The following is an 18,259-nucleotide window of genomic DNA, read 5'->3' as shown; positions in this document are numbered from 1 at the left end:
TTTGACATCCCCTTACCTTCCAGTCATATACACACTTTTTTCTAAGGAGCAAATAGTTTTGGCCGAGGTTCGTTTTGAAAACATGAGAAAATTTTCGATATGATATTACATCGTTTTTCTTCAATTTTTGAACTAAGACGTTCTAAAGAAAGCAGTACAAATTTGATATTAGCAGCAAATTTTCTCAATTTCGGTTGTTTGATCTAGACATTTTGATAATATAATAATCTTTGCACACGTAGGTATGAGCCTACCAGTAATTTATGCATCATTTTTCTGCATTGCCAATGCGCACTGTGTGCAATCAGAAGGCCCACAGAGCTAGACATTTTCATACATACGTACCTTTATCTGCATTCGGTTTGAGAGTAAGAAAGGGACTGTATCAGTTCGATTAGCTACCAGGGTTTGTTTTAAAGATTCTTTGCTACACATGCGGAGAAATTCGGACGTTACCAATGAAAACTTTGTAAGGCAACATTTTATGATACTAAACGATTTTTCAAAGAGGTTACATATATTATGATCGTTACTAAATTGGATAATATCATGCTTGTTTCTTAGTATTTCAATGGTCTTTTATCTTCATGATGCCGGTACCAGATCATCCAGAGCCTACTTCGAAGATGCCGGTACCAGATCGTCCAAATCATGGACGGGTTGATATTTTCTTTTTTCTTTGATAAATTGTCAATCCGATTGGTGTTTCTTGGGACAAACCTTCCTCTGGAGACATTTTGCTCTGCGCAAGTGTAGCCATAGAAGAAGCCTGAAAAGTAAATAATGGTTGAGCAAAATAATGGGCGAGGAAGTACGTTTGCTCCTCTAATAATGCTGAACAATGTAAACTTCACGATATTCCTTTATCTAAAGAAAGCGTTCAACACAGTAGACCCATAGATACTTACAAGAGAAGCTAAAAGTATATGGAATAGAGGATATTGAGCACTCTCCTCCACAAAGGCTATTGGGGAGGGATAGGATAAAAGTAACTATTTCTCATTCCTCATCTCCCTCCCCAATAGCCTCTGTGGAGGAGAGTAGGTACCTTATTGTACCTTAATGACACAGAAGTTTCACTCTCGCCGAAAGAGCTTGGAAAGGTAATAGAAAACTTCCAGGCTGGAATAGAAATCATCTCCGAGTGGATCAGAATAAATAGGATTAAATATACACCACGAGAAAACCGAGTTCATTGTTATTTACCATCCTCGTAGGCAGAGCAAATTGCCAGAGCTACCACCATTTATTTGAATAGAACTAGAAAAACCAAGTTGAAAAAACGAAATAGGCCTACCTAGAACTTACGATTGACGATAGGTTGTGCTCGGATAAACAGTACAAATCATTCAAAGGGAGTGTATCGATTAGAAGACTGAAAATCATCTTACCACAATCCCAGTTGCTTAATACATATCTAGCACATGTAGAAAGTCACTTAAGGTATGCTAGCGTGGTATTGGGAATCCTCCCTCTCTGATACTAAACCAAACATTCTGCAAAATTATCAGAAATTCGATCTAATAGAATCTTCGAAAGTAAAGGATGCTTTGAAATTAGAGATTTGTGAAAATTAATCAATTGATGACATTTGGCCGAGCAGATATGACTTACAAAATCATTCTTTTCTGAAAGGCTACAAAATAAGTTCTTCGAAAGGTCTGCCATAACAAAATGCAACACAGGAGTAGGAAAGTCAGTGTGCAAAAACTGACATTAGAGCACACCAAAAGAGGTGTTTTGAACACCGGTCCAATGGCTTGAAATGATATCTCTTAATCCATAAGAGAAATCGATTTCATCGTATGATTTAAACAATAACAAAGATTTTACCTTTTGAGCTAGCAGAAAAACAGTTCGGCACGAATCCGTGGAAACACATGCATTTTACTTTTTTGTAGTCCGTAATCACAGCCTGTTCCAAAAATGTAGCTTGGTGTATATAAGCATACAAACCCCCCCCCCCCCCTGGGTGTCTCTCCTGGTACAATGCGAATGAATTGAAGTAGCAGCTAACAATTATACTCTTTTTTGTGTTACAAAATAGAACAATTTTATAAGAACACGAGCCTCAAAAATGGTCAGAAGTAAAGATCAAATTAAGAAAAGCTGAGGCCGAGCTGCTGCAAAAATTTTTTATGAACAATGCTTCATCTCAAACAAATTTTGTTTGCAATCCAGGGGTGCTTTTTCGGTGAATGTTCAAACTAGTCAGCAAATAAAGGATATCTCGTTCACTTTGTTGGCAAACGAGGCCAGAACACCTCCCTTAAGCGATTGCTAGCAGTTGCACTGCTTACACCCTAAAAATATAAGAACAAATTTAGAACAATTCAGCCTCATATTTGTGATAATATTAAAAACGGCCAGCCTGAAATTCAATTTACTGGTTCTGATAAAAAAGAGTTTAGAGCAACAATAAGAGGGAGAATTTGGTCCTGATCAGACAACTGCAGGAGGCAGAGATCGAAAACATGTGCGAGTTTTTGCTGGAGAATTATTAAGTAGCTTTTCGAGTTTCCAATTTGGTGCACAGAATCGCACTGGCGTATGGTTATGTTTGAGCTAGGGTTTGATGCCTTTTTTCGTCCATGACGTACATTGATGCCCAACGAAGGTTTCGTAGCTCAACTGTCTGTCAATAAGCTTTGACCCACCTTTTTCTTGAAAAATTATAACTTGTGTGATATATGGAAATATCAAAGTTTTTGTTTCATTGCCGAAAACATAAAAATATCAAGAACGAGAATGACGGGTGATCAAATATCAACCAAACTTGATTTGATTGCAATTTCAGCAAACGACCGAGCGACCTGCAAGACCAAAACTTTTAATTGATTGATATTAAAAAGTCAAAGTCAAGACCTTGATGCAATTGAAAACAACTGGTTTTCAAAAAAAAATTTCCAAGAAAAACAATCTTCTAAGACCAAAAATGAGCTCCCTTAATTTTTCGTCCTGTATCCAAAGTTATTTCGTTGCAAAGTTATTTCAGTGAATTCCAGTGCAAATGACGACTGTCTAGAATCCTGGAGGTCATCCGACAAAATATAAAGTAAAACAGGTTATACTTGTCTAAAAATGTTGCTAATTTCATGATTTGTCCAATTTATGGTTATCTTTACAATTGGGTAAAATTGCAATTGAAAATCTCAGCCAGCAATCTTGCTGTGTTCCGTTGAATTTATTTGTTGCTCTTTGAGCCTAGTCGTCCTAACTCCTAATACATTAGGCTATGTCACTCTGCTTACTCTCACAGCTTTTCAAGCATGATGGAAATGATTATTATTATCACCGTTGTTCGCGCAAAAAAGAGAACTGGGGGAAACTCTTGACTCGTTCCAATGCTCGTTCCTTACAATGGCGGCCATGTTGCTGTTGATTCGAATCAAACTCAGTCCAGAGGCTTAACTTGGTAAGATCGAGTGTTTTTTTGGAAATCCATAATCCCTAGCATTTCGTAATCGTTTATTATCGATTATTATCGTTACCAATTGTAGTTGTTTTTAACTTCCCTTGATAATCATGGCCAAAACCTAAGTTCTTGCACCGAACCGAAGCACCCTTATATTTTAGTTTGAAAAGGAAAAATTATACTTGAAACAGAGATTAAACAACTAGAGAGACGTTTAAAAAGAATAGGAATATATATGCATATCTAATCCTTGCAATATAAATCTTCCTCTATTGTCCACCAGACAGTTTATCCGAGACAATTATTTAGGCCCTACTAGTTTGCATTCCTCGATTTTGGCGCGGGAGGTCAATTATAGAGCAAATTCGCAGTTGGCTTGTAAGATTCTAACATTTTTGATACTACAAATTTCTAAGTGTTCATGATTTCGTGCAAGCAGCTATAAGATTTGCAAATTAAATTTTTTTCAAAATTGGAAGTTTCCAGGCTGGAATTCATGTGAAGCCCTTGGAATATATATGCCAAAAAACAAAAGAAATACAGTGGAAAATCGTTAATCCACACTGAATATTTCCAATGTAAGCTAAAATGATTCCTCACTTGCAAAAATATGATGCAATTAGCGTAAATTCATGATTGGTATAGGGTAGCTTTTGTCATTAATGTCGCTCAAGGGCGGCTGGAAGAGATGTTACACTGCTACTAGAGAAAAGCATGGTTGCTGTATTTTTCCAACCACACCCTCTTCCAACCACAACCTCTTTAATAGGGTTGTCTTCAACATTGCACTGTTTTTCTATGCTCTACCTCATGGCAGTATCTTGATTTCCTTGGCTGCAAATCGAAGACGCCTTTATTTTCTTTTTAACACTCTCTATCGGATAGTCATAAAGAGAAGAACAAAAAATCAATGGGGTTGGGTAGAGGTATATTTGATCTCCAGAGTAACATGACCCATTGTCAGACTTATCTTAATGTTATTTGGAAAAGTAATTTTGATGCTAAGCCCTAAAAGATTGAAAAGTTGCAACAATTTTTTTGGTTCTGAATAAAAGTCAGAGGCCTTTTTCTTCCAAATTTTTACTATAACAACCTTTGTTGGAATACATCCAGTTCCAATGTCATGCCTACACGTTCAGTCTTTCAATTTCAACTGTAGGCTTTGACTTCAAAAGCTTGGGGCCTGCGGCATGCAGATAAACACCATAAGCTTACAGTGAAAAAGCCTTCTGTCCATAGCTAAAGCCTCTTTTTGTTGCTATTAATAGCCCTCTTTTAATAGCAAAATCATGTCGGCAAGTAAGTACATTGAAATACTCTTTTCTAAGGACAAAGATTTCTGATAAATAATCATCGTTAACATACAAAACCAAAGCACCATGCTTTTTCTGCTTGATTGAAGTGCAAATCTATATTTTTGATGAAAATAACGTAAGAGCTTGAGAATAAACAAACAAAGGTGGATAAGAAAGTTGCTATTAGAATTCGCAACCTAACAGCAATATTTCAGGGCTGTGGCTGTAATATTTGTTAGCAGCTGTCAGATGAAAACATCACAATCAGTGTTGTGACAAGAATAAAAGGGAGATCTTTTTCTTGAAATGATCAAGTCAGTTTCAAGAGAACAGCTTCTGCTCACTTTAACATGGCCATATCATGTCATATCATTGCAAAATGACAAGAAATCTGGTAGCTATCTGAATAAACTTTTTTTGCCAAGGATTTTGCAGTTCTAGTTTCATTTTAAAGATGTATGGCCAGAAGATTTTGCTGAAAATATTTGTTATTTGTCTAATAATGTAATACTGCTCCTAGCCGCCCCTGGTGGTGCTTGCCCCACATGCTGGGTATGACCTTCCATCTTTAGAGATGCAATTATGTATACAACAAGGCTATTTTCTCAGTACCTTGCTTTTCTTTAATTGTTTATGCAACCAAATGCCACAATGGAAACTTTTTTTGCATGGACAAGTTTCTTTGAAAATTTGAGGTCAAGCTTGCAATCATGCACACTTAGAAATTTGAAGTTTTTTGTAATGTCAAATTATATCACGTGTAGATTTTGCAAAGCCAAAATGCAAAATTGCGCTGATGTAAAACTTGAATACATCAGCAATATTTTGTAGTCATCGCATAAAGTTTACCACCCATGGTAAAAGTTTTAAAAAAGGGCTCCAATTTGATAACAATTCAAACTGTGTGTGAGGCTTAGCATTCTATAATAGAAAATTTATGGTAATTTGGGGTTGTTTTGCTTCGAAAAGGCATTTAACAAGTTCCTGAATTTCTGCCAGATTTTCACAAGGTTTTGTACAGTAGCTGTAGCAAAGCTACATATTTCTGAGAAGGAATACACTGGGCAGCCCCACCCCCTCCCCCCTAATATCAGGCCTCTCCGTGAGCATTTTAGCGGGCGTGTGCTCAAATATATATATTAACGTCAAAGTAGGCAAAAACGGCATGTAAATACTTTGTATCTAGAAATATCTAAAAAAAACTACTTAAAGAACACTAAAGCAAAAAAAACACATTATTGTTGCAGTTCGTCAATGTCCAGCTCAAATTCCGATGAAGAATCGGAGTCAGAAGAAGTGGAAGAATCAAAATTCGTTCCATTGACGTACGATTCAATTGCTTTCCTGGCACTTCCTTTACAAAGAGGATTTGATAAAATAACGCTTTTGTGTTCTTTGCAAACTTTGCACCAAATCGAAACCATCATTGTCTTCCCATTTCATTTTTCGGTCTTTGGTCCGCTAACTTCGTCCTTGCGATACTTGCGAAAAGTAGATAGCTCTATGGCTTGACCCTTTGAATTACTGGCCATTTAAAAAACTTATAACAATCAGGAATCGCAATGACAGTTTATTGGTTATTGACCGGAAATATATTCAAGAGGTGTTTGCTTTAACTTGACAATTTCCTCGAAAGAGGGATTAAAAGAAGCAACCGTTTATTTAGATATCAATCGATTTCGAATCCGCAAGGCTCTTTGTATAATAATTGTTCAAAACCAAAACACAAGGAGCGCGATTTAAAGAGTTCTTATAAACCAGGCGCGTGATTTATTGCGCGTCTCGGCAAAGACAGGAGCGTGCCAAGGCGCGCGATCACGCGCGCGCGCCTTAAACGGAGAGGCCTGTAATATGAATTTTATTCTGAAGACACTGGTCCCTCCCCACATTAGGAAGTGTTTTATCGCACACCTGTTTTATAATTATATGTTTGTTTTCTACCAAAGTGCAGAGAACTAATAGGGTGACAGAATGACTTTGAATTAATTATATCTTTACTATGTTTAAACTGCAGTGCTTCTACTTTTTGCTCAATCAGTTTTCTGAAATTTCCTTCTATTTGCTTGGAATTCCTTCCAAAATGGATGAGAATTTGTTTCAATATTACTAGATTTATATGCATTAATGACCTTCATCCATTATTTTCACTTTCAACTTGCTCAGTAAATTGTTTTTGGCATTGCCTTGCTTAATTAAGTCTTATTTTCTTTTGCCTAGATTCCAAACTTTCCCTTGTTTAAATTCAAAACTTTCCCTTGTTTAAATTCAAAACTTTCCCTTGTTTAAATTCAAAACTTTCCCTTGTTTAAATTCAAAACTTTCTCTTGTTTAAATTCAAAACTTTCTCTTGTTTAAATTCAAAACTTTCTCTTGTTTAAATTCAAAACTTTCTTTTGTTTAAATTCAAACTTTCTCTTGTTTAGTTTCAAAAATTTCCCTTGTTTAGTTTCAAGACTTTTTGAAACTTTTCAAAACTTCCGTAAAGTTTAGAATTGGTGAGTAGTTTTCTAAGTCTGACACCATAAAAATACATTTTAAAAACTTTTTATTTTGTACCACCTTTCTTAAAGTCACAGTTTTGTAAACAAACCAAATACACGGGACATTGTGGGTTTTTAGCCTGACTTGCACATTGGGATAATGGTGGATGGTGCTCCGGTGCATCGATAAGCTCGATAAATTGTATTTTCTGAGCGAATTTACAGAACATGGAATGGACAATTGCTATATTTCAGCATATGTACCAACAATCGAAATGCTAAGTGTATGTTAATTTGGTCTAGGCTAAGGAAATGAAGCTTCATTCAATCATGGCGAAGATATTCCATTTGTCTTGGTGAATTCAGATGGAATTAAACATTCTACAATAAAATGATTGCTTAAAAATTGTCCAACAAACTTTAGTCATGTTTTTCGCTTATACTATTCATCAGTAAGGTAGGTTTTTTGGTGTCATTTCGGCCAATTTTTATAAACAGCTCACTGCGAGTTGCGGAATCCTAGCCGTAAAGTGGACTTTGTTTTTCGTAATTGCCATCCTTTATCCAAAGAAATATTATGATAAGACTGAAGAAAGAACCTTTTATTATTTGTTCCCTTTTTACAAAAAAACATCCAAAGAATTAAATAGTTCGCACAATGAGCACAGATACAAAAAACTGTTCTATTCTGTATTGGTTTTCCTATTGAACGGAGGTTGTTTCACCCAAACAACTTTCGCAAACTGGCGTGTTGCCACTGGGGATGTCCCTTGTGACACTGCCCCTTTAATACAACACCGTGAATTATCTCTAAATATGCAATATCAGTTAGGTATGTTGCTAATTGGGAGAGCTAAGGCCAATCAACATATTTGTGCTATTTTGGCATGGCTCATCAAATTTAGAACAGAGACAGAATTACAGTGATTTGATGGGGACAGAGCCTGTGTTCAAGTTGCCATATCTCAGACAGTTTACAACAAATCAACTCATTTCACGCATTTAGAGATTTTCAGGTTATGTAACCCAAATTAGAAATTGTAAAAATAGCTTTCGAGTCTCGCTAGGCCGAGCACATCTTTTGCCCTCTGATTTGAGGTGGCATATATCTTTTCAGTTATTCCAAGCACCTTTACTACTCTTTCATTGGAAATCTGATTTGAAAAACGTGACTGCAGAATCTTTTGTTGTTTCTGTGTTACATAAGTAGTTTTCAGTGAATTTGGCAGACAAAACTTTTGTCCCAACATACTGCAATGCAGAATTTGAGCTTTCACAAGATTTGCATAGTTAGAACTTGAACTGCTCTACATTTTGTTTAGGGAAAGTTTTTTGGACCAAACATTTCATTAGCAAATGCTAAATTATCAAAGACAAAGTATTGAAAAGTTCAATGCCCTGAGAACTGCCCAGCACAAAATAAGTCCACCATAAACTCTGAACTTTGGGTCTGCTTGCCAAAGGCTTAACAAGAGTTATCGTCATCAAAGAGGCCCTTTTTCAACTTAACACACCTTGATAAGTTTCAAATTTTATTCAAACACTTTTCTAAAGATACAAAAAAAATCATGACATGATCAACTACCTGACACATCTTTCTGATACAAAATAAAGGAAAGCTACTAGCTTGGCACACACTACTTTCAATATTTCTTCCAGGTTACCTTGCTTTAGTTAAAACCATGCATATTCTTTTGTTAAGGTTGTGGGAGAGCTGAAAAAATGATGTAAGAAATGAGGTTTTTTATGGCTCCATACACTATGTAACTGAACTTTTGTTGAAATGAGACAAAATATCAAAGCACTGCATCACACTCCTAGCACAGGTTAGGAGTGCAAATGCCACACTTGTGCTAATTTATTCCCAGGAGTGCCTGCTTGCATATAGTCTTTACATTTTATTATTTGGTACTTCTGTTTCAGCTTTCTTCTTCATCTATACGTCAGTGAAAGTATTTTCTAACTGTATTTCAGTAATATGATTTCAGAGTTTATCTTTATGCCTAAGAAAGTATGCAGAGTTCCACAAAAGTTGACTTAGAATAACATATTCTCTTTTATCTAATTGCATCAAAACAACTTTAAAATGAGTTAAAGTTCCCATGTTTTCTGTTATAGTATTTGGATGTGAAAAATTCTAACAAAAATGCCTTCTGGCATAGGAGAGTCTGGGATACGTGACACATGGGAGTCCAACTTGGAGGAGGAGTTTAAGAATGTCAGACAAATTGTTAAAAAGTATAATTATATTGCAATGGTAAGTTTTTGGTCTATTCCTTTTAAATAACTAACCTTTTGTTATTTTAAAAAGTTATTTTAAAAATTAACAGACAGACTAAAAGTTTACCTTAGTATGCACTAAAAATTATGCATGAGCAGTATCAATCAAACAATAATTTCTATTTTTCTGAGTGATGATTAGAAACTAATTTTGATATTTATCATGGTAGCTCAAATGAAACATGAAATTAAATTGTTTGTCTTTATTATTTTGCAAGTTTTTTCCGTTACTCTTGAGTGCATAGTAAATGGGAATCAAAATAAACAGGGGTTTGAATTTCTCTAAATATTGATAAATAGTGCAGATAAGAGGGGGGTTGACTCTTTGGCGAACAATTAACAAGTTGTGGAACATTGTTTCCAAGAGACCTGGACAAGATTAGATCCTAAAACAACATCATATGATTGGAATCTAGGTGTCTGCATGGGATCTTTAACTAAAAACGATTTACATTTTCCTGGGATGGGAACAAAATAAGTTCTACATGCTACAAGCAAGGACCCTTTAAAAACTCACGTGCATCAGGTTTTGTCTCAAAAACGACTCAGGCAGTAATCTGTTGAGGGAGAGCTTGATTCAACACAACACTCATACAATTTCTTTATTTGTATTTCTTCTACTCTTGTATCACTTTTCAAGAGTGAAGTTAGTCAATCAGAAAATCTGAACAGTCAACGCGATCAGTGTTCTGACGTTTTGAACTCTTGAGAGCGTCAGCCAGCTTAAGTGTGGCTTTTTCAAAGCCATGTTTATATTTTTTACTGCTAATATATATATTGTTTTTAATGTTGACACATTGGAACTTGGAATAGGTTCTGTATAGGTGCAATTTAAAAAGATAAGAAATGTTGGGCGGAAGTTGTGAGAGCAGCTGCCTCTTAAGGTACAAGCTTCCTTTCTGTTTTGTCTGCACTGTAAAAAATTATCCAATGATTATTTCATAACTTCTTTACTCCCTCTGTATTGCCAAAGGACACTGAGTTTCCAGGGGTGGTTGCAAGACCAATTGGTGAATTCAAAAGCAGTGCTGATTACCAGTATCAGCTGTTGCGGTGTAATGTTGACCTCCTGAAAATCATCCAGCTAGGCTTGACATTCTATGATGAAAATGGCGAGCAGCCCCCAGAAGGATCTACCTGGCAGTTTAACTTCAAGTTCAATCTAACGTAAGCAGTGCTCGTGATTATAGATTACCCATAGCTGTCATGGTTGTGATAAGTATCAATGATATCCTGGAACGGCCATAGTTGTATTGCTGCTTTCATCATCAAAATCACGATGATCAGCTGTAAACATCATCATTTTTCATATTTTCATCATCGTTTGCAATCATTCATTATCACCTACCACAATAACAAAGTCCAGTGTCAGTCATTACTGTGTCACGATGACCAGTGTCCGAAATTCCAGTGTCAGTCATTACTACCATCTTTCCGTTAAGCACCTGCCTTTTAACATACACAGCTCTGCAGCGTCAAGTAAATTACATACGGTGATTATCTATGAGTGCGGTATTGTCATGTACAAAGCGATGCAAGATATTTGCTGGACATATTTTTCTGTTACATGGGCACCCTATATGCACAGTAGATGTTGCTCAGTATTAGAAAATGGATCCATTTTTATGACGAGTCAGTGGCTTGTAAATGCTTGATACTCAAGTTAATTTCTATCCATAATGCATGCTCTCCTAAGTCGAACACAATTGTTTTTGCAGGGAAGATATGTATGCACAAGATTCTATCGACTTACTTGTTGACTCTGGGATTCAATTTCGGCGACATGAAGATGAAGGCATTGATGTAAACCGGTTTGCAGAACTGCTATACACGTCAGGGATTATTTTATCTGATGACATAAGATGGTTATCATTTCACAGGTAGTTATTCTTATAGTCTGTTAAATATAACAGAATGTCTTTACGAATACTTTTGGTATATTCTATCTTCCAACCTTTCTAAACCTTTTGTTTAAATTTAAGCTTAACCTTAAGTTTAACCGTTAGTTTGACCTTTTGTTTAGCCTTAAAATTTAACTACTAGTTTGATCTAACCTTTTATTTAACTTGTTATTTAACCCTGCATTTAACGTTGCATTTAACCCTTCGTTTGACCTGTCATTTAACCTTAAGTTTAACTACTAGTTTAAAGGCATTGAGTCATGGTAAATAGGCCTTCTCTATAGGGGGCCATTTGGTTTCGGCGTGATCGCTGCTGTTTCATGTGATATTTGCATCCGTTGTTGACAACTTGCTATTGATGAAAATTGCTTTGTCAATCAGTACGAGGTGAGTTCATGTGACCAGTTTCAGGTCAACCAATAGCATCGCAGTCATGGAAATCATGACTCAGCAGATTTTGACACTGTATACCCAATACATTTTATCATGACTCGATGCCTTTAACCTTTTGTTTAACTTTAACCTTGCATTTAATCCTTCGTTTAGCCTTTAGTTTAACCTTTCTTTAACCTTTTGTTTGGCCTTTAGTTTAACCTTTCTTTAACCTTTTGTTTGGCCTTTCATTTAACCTTAAAGTTTAACCTTACGCTTTAACCTTAAATTTAACTACTAGTTTAACCTTTTATTTGACCTTAAGTTTAACCTTAGGCTCAACCTTTAGTTTAACCTTGTTTTTTTATATTAAAAAGGTATCTAGGCCAAGATGGTCTCTAACCTAATTACAATATAAAAATAACAATAAAAGTTAATAGAATTACCTCTACAACAACTTGTCAAAAGTTAATATCAACTCAATTTTAAATAGTACAATTTTTTAATTACGAAAGCACGAAAAAATTCAATATACGCAATATCAAAAAGCTATTTTACAGCGAAAAATCTATATAATCAACTAATAATTAGAATCCGGGGTTTGAACATATTGGGAATCAGTATTGTTCTACTGCTCTTTCAATCTTGTTTAAAAGCATTTGTATAGAAATGTGGCAACTAAATTGAGACATTTTAAGTCTTCTTGACTTAATATCCAGATAAATTGATTCCAACTCGTTAGCTGCTTTAAATTAGGGGCTGCTCGTTGGAGTTCATTTAAGAGATAGCACATTTTATCAGCGAATTCTGGACACACCATAAGTAAATGAAATTCATGTCCTAAAACCCTTAAACCTGTCGCTAAGCAGAAACTGCAATGTCGTTCTTCTCTAGGGATAGGGCTTTTTCCAAAACGGCCAGTTTCTACTTCTAGATTATGAGCGCTTAGTCTTAACCGTGAAATATAACCTTGGTTTAACCTTAAGCTTAACCTTTTGTTTATCTTAACCTAACCTTTTGTTTAACCTTTCATTTAACCTTTCATTCAAGGTTCGGGAAACATTGTCAGCTTTCCTTTCTCTAGTTATATAGACTAGTTTTACGATTGTTATAACCTTCCTCATAAAATGAGAAGATTTTGTACAATTTTCTGAAGTCTCTTTCAATTTTTTCTAATATTTGCCAGAGCATCTTAAGAATATACTGCATTTCAATATCCTTGCTGATTTTCACTAATAGCAATGAAATGCTATCAAAGATCTTAAGTTTGTTGTTAACTAGTCTAGGAGTGTTGTAGGCTGGTAGTATTATCATATCCCCGGCCCGATTGCTTAGTTCTATTTCGCGTTTAATTCACCAAAGACTGTATTTGTGAAATGGTTTGTCTTTTGCAGTGCGTATGACTTTGGGTACTTGTTGAAGGTCCTCACAGCTTCCAACTTGCCAGTGGAGGAGTCCGATTTTTTCGATTTGCTAAGACTGTATTTTAACAATGTTTACGACATTAAATATTTGATGAAAAGCTGCAAGAGCTTGAAGGGCGGCCTGCAGGAAGTGGCCGAACTTTTAGAGGTGAGTGGACCCCTGACTTTAAAAGCTGTAAGAATTCCGGTGAATGTATTCATTTAGCATTCAATGTTAGGGTTATTCTTGCCTCTTTGTTACTAGTATAATTTCAACTATAGTCTGTTGTTTGAATGTTGCCATTAGGAAGAGCAGTTGCCTGATGAAAACATAAAGCGTATAATTCGTAGTCCTGTTTTATACTTTAAACCATCCTGTTCTATTATACATCAAATCGTGTACAGCTCTGTCCTCACCGCATCGGGCAGTAAATGGTAGACCTGTATAACATTTATTTTTATTATTCTCAGCTAAATGTAGTTCCACTTTTTTAATTTCAAAATAATCTTTTCTATGCTTATTCATAGTGTCTTTATTTATTCTATGATTATTTACTTTATGATTATTTATTCTATGATATGATGACGCTGCACGCAACTGTATCGTTTTGTATTATATTGACCGTCTCGTGTCGTATTGTAATTGTGTTGTATTGTATTGGTTTCCTGTGTTTCGTGTTGTGAAAAGTTAGTCTGAATCTGGTATAAGGCTTGCCTTCCTATGATGCGTTAGGATGCCACATTATTAGCTCCCAATGGGGTGTTTTTGGGGGACTCGAAAAAGAGGGTAATTTTTCTGTCAAGAGGCGAATCTTTGGTGATAGTAACCTTATCATTTGATCCCTAGCTCGAAAGAATCGGACCCCAGCATCAAGCAGGGAGCGACAGCTTGCTGACAGGTGCTGCATTTTTTAAAATGAGAGAGGTAACGCAACTTTTTGAAACACCTGTCTTACTCGCTCAGCAAGACGTCTTGTCTAAAGCAAATTCTTCATCAGCTAGAAAATTATGGTTCTTGAGTTTGTTAATAGTATGATCTGACTAGCCTGCGCACCTCCATTTAACAGAGATGTCGAATTAGCTCACGTGTTCATATAAAAACACAAAAATTTGTTTTAAGCCAATGCAATGTATTATGTACTTAATTTCGCCGAGTAACCATCTCACAGGTAAGCCCTAGTAAAGGTAAACTCCTTGGTCTAACAATCGTTTCATAATTTTTCGTAATACAGAAGCTATCAGACAGATATATGGCCATATTATCCGAGCAGAGCCCAGATCCTTGCCTACTCTTTGCTACATGCCTAATGAAACTCTATCATGCTAAAAAAGTTTTTTGCAAGAATAAAGTGGTGTTGGATTTTCAATGCACTGTCGGGTCATTCTAGATTCTTTGTTAAGAGGCGTGAGTACTTCTGCCCATTTAGCTGTGTTCAAAAATCATCTAAAGAGTTCTATATTTTCTTTCGAAAACCACAATCTTGGGCACGACTTGAGCAGAGTTAAGCTGTCTTAGCTCATTCATCGTTCAACAAACCGTTTTACATGCCATGGTGACACTTAAAAGCTCTATCACACTTATTATTCTGTTGACAAACAAAGAACTTCAATTTTACTCATCCAATTACTACTGGATAATATAAAATAGTCAAATCAATCGACTAACAGTAGCTTCATAACAGCTGAAGTTTCCTTTGACCTGTCAAGTCAGCTTCATACCTCTAAGTTTACTCGACTCTTCTAGGCTCTTCGCGTGAGTTTAATTAAGCAACTCCTTGAATTGTTACTTAATCAACTAGACATAAGATAATGGTGTTCTGAAAGCAAATTGTGAAACAATAAGCACGCAAATACAATCTGCTTGTGTGGGGTTTGCTGTCAATTGTTGAAGGTTGAGTGTGTCGATATGTTGTTTTTTCTGGAAGCCATACCCAGTCAGGATCTGCATTTTTGCGCCATTTTCAACGATGCTTTGATGGCATCTGAATTGCACATTCTCCATCTCCAAAACCACCCTATTGTTGCAAAATCAATCGTTGATGTCCCTAATACCTATGGCCTGGATACTTAAAATTCCTTTCGTTTTGTATCATTTTCTTCATTCTTAAATGTATTTCTTTACCTTAACGATAAGGAAGGCTTAAAATGAACCCTTTCACACATTACCAACTCTAACGAGCCTCATGGTATCCTGCAAAAAGCAATATACTGTCCCTGATTGTCAAGTATTTTCTTCATTATACTAACATTGATTTTTCATAACCTTTCAATTTTGTATTTGAGCCTATCATCTCATTGTCATGCTCTCTACCCAAAGAGATTGGAACAAAGTAAGGGACTGTCCCCTAGGAAAATAGAGACATTTTCTCATTAGTTGTCTCAAGTTTTATGCAGATAAAGTTATTGAAGTTAATTGTCTATGAATAATTTAATTGATTAGCTAATTTATAATTTATTTTAATCTCTTGAGTTTGACGTAGCGTTTAATGTTTCGCTAATTAATGCCAACTATCATTGATAGTTACTCTATCTTATTTCCTATCAAATTATGTAATATCTTGAAAATTCGTCAAGACAGGAATCTACCGAAATAGAATAGCTAAATTCTCATACAAGTTGCGAACCTGAAATATCCCCCTCCCCCCTCCGTCTGTAAACCACCAGAATGCATACACACCAGATAATATCAAATTTTCTATTTTTACAGATGTTCTTTGAAGACAACATCGACGATGATAAGTATTGTGGACATCTTTTCGGACTGGGAGCCCCATATGCCAATGGTTCTGCTAATGCTTATCAAGGCACTCCAGCGGGAACCTAGGCCGCTGTTTTGCATCATGTGCATGCGGTAAAGACTTAAATGGATTTTGATGTAGATAAATGGGTTATGTAGAGATGAAGCTAGCTGATATAGCCAGATGTTTTAGCAATACTGACAAGGTAGATATTAGTTTCATTACAACTTTTAATAGAATTTGAAGTCCAATCCGCCTTGTCTTACCATAACCATCAGCGTCATTTTCATGCGTCTGCGGTAAAGAATTGGTTTCCTTTTCTGTCTTTCCTGCATAAATTGTTCCAAAATTTTCCTGATTCAACTCAGTAAAAAAGTCTCGTGAATGTAATGTGATACAATCTTGCGAATGTTAAGTCGTTGCAGAAATGTTTCAGTATTCATTCCTTAGAGGAAATACCCTCCAAACTATTAAACATGGCTTTTTCGTAGAGATTGTAACATGGCTACATGGAAGATAGACCCTTTCAACCATCGTCATAGATGTTTTCTGCAAAGGAGCTATATGATATTCACCTGTTCAGACCAATGGTTTAGACTTGCTCCAAGTACCAGTCAGAACCCTAAAAATTCGAATTTGTTCTTTGTCGACGGGGAAACGTTTTCCCACTTTGATAATCCCCGCCATTCATTCGTACTTTCGATCATTTGAACAAATATTGCTTTCTCAAAAAAGGACTATGTTTATGCGTGATTTCCCCAAACAAAGGGGTCAATTTAGATTCTCGATGTGATTTTGTAGTCTTTGGATGGATTGGGGTTTTAACCTTCAGCAGGAATCGAACCAGTGGACAGCTGAAACTGCAGAATGATGGCATAGACACATCCTCAAAGACAATAACTGAAATCCGTTATGCTTTTGTCAGCTGTCCACTTGGAAGAAACGTTGTCGTTTCTAGTTCTCATTTCTGACCTGATGGTAACTTGTGTAAAGGAAAGTCGTTAGAGTATATTGGCTTACGACTGCTATTTTTTCGAGTAAATGTGCCGGCCTGGTGTCGATTTTATTGTGAAGTTATTTTATGACCGGGTTCGCTTTACAAGACCTCGAATCTTAGTTGATCTTCTCTTCCGTACGTTATTAGACGTGGGTTTTCATATTCCGGAATATACAACCATTCCGTTCTATCCCACATTTGAATGGTTATGAATAGTACGAAAAAGCATATGTATCTCAAATAAAGATTTGAACTGTCTGTATATTGGAAAAAAAGAACCGAAGCTAAAAGCGAGTGGCAAAGAAATTTACACAATTGACAGAAAGGCCTGTTCTATGGGCGAAACCAGCGTATCTTTTTCCGACCTCATAGATTGACCGCGAGAAATCGTGTCAGTTGCCTTTTTCAATCCCAAAAGTGTTTTCTGTATGTCAACTTTTCTCCGAATTGAAAATATTTGCAATGTTTACCTTTTACGAAACCCCAATTGTTACCGTGGTATGTTGGTATTTTCAGCAGGCAAAATCTTATTCTGCAACTTATCTAAAGCATGTTTTGTTATAACTTTTTGTACATAATTGAAAACCACATAATAGATGTTTGGTAGCGCGTACCATTGTTGGTTAAAATCATGTCTATTTTGACTTTGAAAATAACGATTTTGGTCAGTGGCGTGGGACCCAGGGCCCTAGGCAGTGGCGGCGCCAAGGGGATGTGGGGTTAGTTACCCCCCCCCCCCCCACTTTTGTCAAAACATGGTCCACGTAATTCTTCTATAAATGGATCAAAAAGAGTAAAGTATGGGTTGATAATATCTTTGCCTTTGGAAAATTCACTTGGTACAAAGTACTGAAACGAGGCAAAATGGCGCGGTCTCGTTGGTTACGCCCATTTCCCTCCCACTCTGCAGTGGCTGGCGTCGCCACTGGGCCTAGGGGGCACGTGCCCCACCTTTTTTCTAACTTGAAGCATGCTCCTTTTATGGATGAGGGGAAGTGCCCCTCTTGAGATTAAACACGTGTCACGTCATTGCTCCATTTTACTAAACTGACTTACTAAACTTACACTCATTTTGTTTCCATCTTTTCATTCTTGGATGTCAAACCATTCTACCGATTGTAAAATTTTGAGACTGTTGTTGTATGCCTTTGTAGAAATAGGTAGAATATTTGATGACATATAGTATGCCCTATATAGAAAAAGCTTTTCTGGATGCTGTAAATGGTCGAGAGTTTGAAATTAGCGAGCAAGTGAGGGATGGATACAAAACAGGCGGGGATTTTTTCAGTTGACACCACAGTTGGAACTTCTTCCAGAAATAGTACTTGGCTCCTAAAGTAATAGGTGTAACATCATTGGACAAAATTGTAGAAATTGT

At 36.2% G+C, this 18,259-nt stretch overlaps 1 protein-coding gene and 1 long non-coding RNA gene across 2 annotated transcripts; one reads left to right on the top strand and one right to left on the bottom strand.

The window, feature by feature from the left end:
* Nucleotides 1–466: 466 nt before the first annotated feature.
* Nucleotides 467–3,138, bottom strand: LOC135686436 (uncharacterized). Its single transcript, XR_010516071.2, has 2 exons — nt 1,834–3,138; nt 467–769 (listed from the first exon to the last, which is right to left on the bottom strand). It is a non-coding gene; the product is annotated as an uncharacterized LOC135686436 (long non-coding RNA).
* Nucleotides 3,139–3,300: 162 nt separating this feature from the next.
* LOC135686434 (CCR4-NOT transcription complex subunit 7) lies at nt 3,301–16,191 on the top strand. The gene is made up of 7 exons (XM_065202664.2): nt 3,301–3,415; nt 9,309–9,447; nt 10,444–10,637; nt 11,189–11,350; nt 13,138–13,315; nt 13,994–14,071; nt 15,854–16,191. Exons 2-7 carry the CDS (start codon nt 9,337–9,339, stop codon nt 15,968–15,970), a joined length of 840 nt encoding a protein of 279 aa, XP_065058736.1. The 5' UTR covers nt 3,301–3,415; nt 9,309–9,336; the 3' UTR covers nt 15,971–16,191.
* The last annotated feature ends 2,068 nt before the right edge of the window (nt 16,192–18,259 follow it).

The sequence above is a fragment of the Rhopilema esculentum genome, chromosome 6, assembly GCF_057945365.1.
Source record: "Rhopilema esculentum isolate cy_ngs chromosome 6, ASM5794536v1, whole genome shotgun sequence".
In the NCBI taxonomy this organism is placed as follows: Eukaryota; Metazoa; Cnidaria; class Scyphozoa; order Rhizostomeae; family Rhizostomatidae; genus Rhopilema; species Rhopilema esculentum.
Note: the sequence above shows the minus strand (reverse complement) of the source record. Positions and strands in the feature narration are given on the sequence as shown.